The 3953-nt window shown below is 38.6% G+C and overlaps 2 protein-coding genes across 2 annotated transcripts in view; one reads left to right on the top strand and one right to left on the bottom strand.

The window, feature by feature from the left end:
- Positions 1 to 3757, top strand: part of LOC18054780 (protein NRT1/ PTR FAMILY 6.2) — an 8148-nt gene extending 4391 nt beyond the window's left edge. Inside the window, exons 3-6 of the mRNA XM_006450394.2 lie at positions 1 to 62; positions 169 to 716; positions 935 to 1275; positions 1356 to 3757. Coding sequence (XP_006450457.2) covers positions 1 to 62; positions 169 to 716; positions 935 to 1275; positions 1356 to 1888 — 1484 coding nt within the window. The 3' untranslated portion in view covers positions 1889 to 3757. The remainder of the gene's footprint in view (positions 63 to 168; positions 717 to 934; positions 1276 to 1355) is intronic.
- The window catches only part of LOC18054779 (probable sugar phosphate/phosphate translocator At4g32390), a 2454-nt gene continuing 1027 nt past the window's right edge, over positions 2527 to 3953 (bottom strand). The window contains exons 2-4 of the mRNA XM_006450393.2: positions 3149 to 3210; positions 2888 to 3004; positions 2527 to 2730 (exon numbers count right to left, since the gene is read on the bottom strand). Of these exons, the coding sequence (XP_006450456.2) occupies positions 2527 to 2730; positions 2888 to 3004; positions 3149 to 3210 (383 nt within the window). The remainder of the gene's footprint in view (positions 2731 to 2887; positions 3005 to 3148; positions 3211 to 3953) is intronic.

Raw genomic sequence — 3953 nt, 5'->3', positions numbered from 1 at the left:
TGCTGACTCATTTCCTAGGCCGATATAGAACAATTGCAATATTTGCCACAGTCCAAACTTTTGTAAGTATTAAATAGTTCTAGCTTGCCGTTGATCGAGTAGCTTTTTATTTTATTTTATTTTATTTTTCATTTAATCTTGCTCCTTGCAAATATGGCTGGTTTTTAGGGGACTGGCTTGTTAGCAATGTCAACCAAACAGCCCCAGCTGCGCCCGCCTCCTTGCCATGCTACTGATATAACCAAATGCCAACATGCTTCAGGAATTCAAATGGGAGTTCTCTATATTTCCTTGTATCTAATTGCATTGGGGACTGGTGGCCTAAAATCAAGTGTCTCAGGATTTGGAACTGATCAGTTTGATGAGAAGGATGAGAAGGAGAAGACGCAAATGGCCTACTTCTTTAGCAGGTTCTTTTTTGTCATTAGTACCGGGACTTTGATGGCTGTCACAGTGCTCGTTTACATTCAAGATGAAGTTGGTCGAAGCTGGGGTTATGGAATATGTTCCATCTGCATGTTTACGGCTATCCTGATATTTTTATCAGGAACTCGAAGATACAGATACAAGAAATGCTCGGGCAGTCCCATAGTCCACATTTGCCAGGTTGTTGTGGCTGCCAGAAAGAAAAGGAAGGTTGAATTACCTTCCAGTACTGCCTCCTTATACGAGGATTACCCCGAGGAATCCAGAATCCAGCGCACATATCAGTTCCGGTAATATATACGTTGTTATTAGAACTTTGCAGTCATCTTTTGTTTCCTTACTATTGCTAAGTTGTTATCAAGAATATGTTTCTATTCAGAAGTTTTTCAAGATACAAATCACTTGGCAAATAACGCAGAATTTTCAACTTTAATATATTTTTTTTAACATTATATCATTTAACTAAATACTTGTCTCATAATTCTTTCCCTTTGTGACAATGTTGTAGTTGCTTGGACAAGGCGTCGGTTGTGACAAATACTGATTACAGTGAAGATGGTGCCTTCGTCAGCAATCCTTGGACGCTTTGTCCGGTCACAAGGGTCGAGGAGGTGAAGATGGTGATTAGACTACTTCCTATTTGGGCAACAACAATCCTATTTTGGTCAACATATGCACAGATGATCACATTCTCGGTGGAACAAGCTACCACCATGCAGAGATCCATAGGAAATTTCAAAATTCCAGCTGCTTCCCTCACCGTCTTCTTTGTAGCAGCCATACTGATCACTCTCGGAGCTTATGATCGGTTGATTATTCCACTTTTGAAAAAGAGGAAAGGCAAACCAGGTAAGAGAGCCAGCTCTCCAGCAGCCTCGTAAAAGTTTACACCAATTCATTGCATAAACTAATCCATTCATATGTCACAGGATTTAGCAATCTGCAATTGATAGCCATAGGCCTCTTCTTGTCAGCATTAGGAATGGCATCAGCGTCAGTAGTAGAGGTGAACCGTCTGGCAGTCGCGAAAGCTAATGGCACAACAGGAACAACTTTACCCATCTCAGTTTTCTATTTGATCCCACAATTTTTCTTGGTGGGTTCTGGAGAAGGATTTATGTACACTGGGCAGCTAGATTTCTTCATCACTCAGTCACCTAAAGGAATGAAAACAATGAGCACCGGTCTGTTCCTCACAACACTCTCACTTGGGTTCTTTTTCAGCAGCCTTTTAGTTTCCATTGTGAAGGCTGCAACTGGAAGCAATGGTAAACATGGTTGGGTAGGAGAGAATATAAACAAAGGGAGACTTGATTGTTTCTATGGGCTTTTAGCTGCATTAAGCTTCATTAATTTTGGATTGTTTCTGCTTTGTGCTTCATGGTACAAGAGGAAAAAAGCTAAACAGGTTCCAGAAATGGAGATTATAGTCAAAGGTTCTTCAGTTGAAGAGAAGCTCTAGCTTCTGATACTCCATGCACGCCAAATTCAGGTTAAGGAGTGATATATTGGTGTGATTCTTCTCTTATTGCAATTTTCATAAATAATGTAAAATTAGAAGTGCGGAAAGAAAATTACATAGTACGGTAGTGTAATTTTTATTCATAGCCTACCATCGTATTGTGATATCAATTCTGTTCTTTTTTTTTTTATAATTTATTACTTTGCTCATTGTATTATAGTATGTGCCCAAGGGTTGAAGAAAAAAAGTTCAAAATAAAAAAAGTGCCCAAGGTTTAAAAGAACTGACAGCTACTGATTTTAATGGCCCATCAGAAATATTTCTTACAAATAATCAAATCTTGCATTGAAGGAGAAACGTGAAGCGCCCCACTCGGAAATGCCCAGCCCAACTTGGAGCAATTGAACAAGTTCAATCTTGGAGATTTTCATATTACCTAATGCTACATGAAAGTTACAGCCAGACCAATCGGAAAGAACCGAAGTGCATCTCCACGGTCACTATTGTCATTATCACCTCACACTGACCTCGCTATTACAAATGGAAAGCCACATGGACACGGTTCACTCCCCATAGATGAAGTGGCTTCATCAGATGTTTTTTTGTGAAATCAATTGGACCACGGCAGTCTTAGTATTTCATCTACTACATTGCAAGCCTTCATTGTTCCTCTCAACATAGAGGCAATTGCAAAAGAATTCGACAACCAAGATTAGCTCTGTGTAGTTCGATTGCTGAGGGCCCATGTCCCTCTTAAGGGCATCTGCATAATCGCCCAAGGTTCTGACAATACACATCAAAAGCATTTTGAGGATGACAATGAGGCTGGATGAATAGACCACCTACATAGAAGCATCCTGGTCCAGAGTAGGAAGGACTAAGGACCACTGATAAATCATTATAGTTTGGCTTCTTAGCTAAAAGTTCTGCATGCTTTTATTATCAAAGATAAATAACATTGTTAAAGAGTTTGACAATCAAGAAATTAAATACAAATACAAAGGTATAAGGATTTTGCTGATGGTAAGCACCGGAGACGAGACCAGGAGAAGGAATCCCAGGTCTCATAAACATCATTGGCATCCTTTCAATTTCTCTGCCGGCAGGGATTCTTAACTAAATCCAGGATAAATAAGAATAACTTGAAAATGACTACTTGATTACAATTACTGTAAATTAGGGTTTCTCTAGTATCACAACTTGGGAAGAAAATGTTTCTTATTGAAAAAAAAAATGGGGAAGGAAACGCCAGCAGAGTACATTTGGGGCTAAAATCAATTTTAGCTTGGGAGTATATCCTTTATCGCTCTGTTTCAAGTATCCTAATATAGCTTAGAGATTGGGTTAAAGAAAGATCATAGTACAGATAAGTTAGTGCTAAAAGCAAATCAGCCAGCTGATTAGCCGAGTAGGACAGCTGCACTAAGTGACAGGTTTGTGAGTGTCCTCAATTGAAACCTCCCTAATTCAGTCAGTCTGCTGAACCAACAAATGTGAAGAAATCTAAGTGATAGTTCATAATTAGAAGAGCATCTGAATTATACATAAGCTCTGGATCAGCTGGATTAAGGATATTATGGCACAAAGAGAAATCAAAATAATGGTAAGAAACTAAGGACTGACTGGACTAAACTGAGTGCATGTTTGATTGAACTAAGTTGGCAGCCTGGATCGATCTACTCTCAGTTTCCTTGCTATGGCAATAGTTATAAAATAAACAATGCAGATGTTCTCAAGGGTAATGGAATCTAGTTGGTGACCCTCTAGACATCTAGGATGCACAACAGCACTAAAAACATACTCTGAATCTGGCATGCATCTTTGTGGTGAAATACAAAGATTTCAACACAATGTAGGCGATGAATCACTCCAGCATATAAGCCTAATGAGGATTGATTAGAGCAATAAAATTTAGCTTTTAAAACTCATCAAATCATATAAAGATTCACCAACAAAACAAATACGCCTAATTCATAACCATAGAAAAAAATAACAAGAGAGAACAGAAACATAAATATGAATAAATAAGCATTAAAAATCCATCAATGAAAGAAGTAGCACCCTT

This window comes from Citrus clementina, unplaced genomic scaffold (assembly GCF_000493195.1).
Source record: "Citrus clementina cultivar Clemenules unplaced genomic scaffold, Citrus_clementina_v1.0 scaffold_1, whole genome shotgun sequence".
NCBI classification, from domain to species: domain Eukaryota; kingdom Viridiplantae; phylum Streptophyta; class Magnoliopsida; order Sapindales; family Rutaceae; genus Citrus; species Citrus x clementina.
This window is presented reverse-complemented; position numbering and strand designations above follow the sequence as displayed.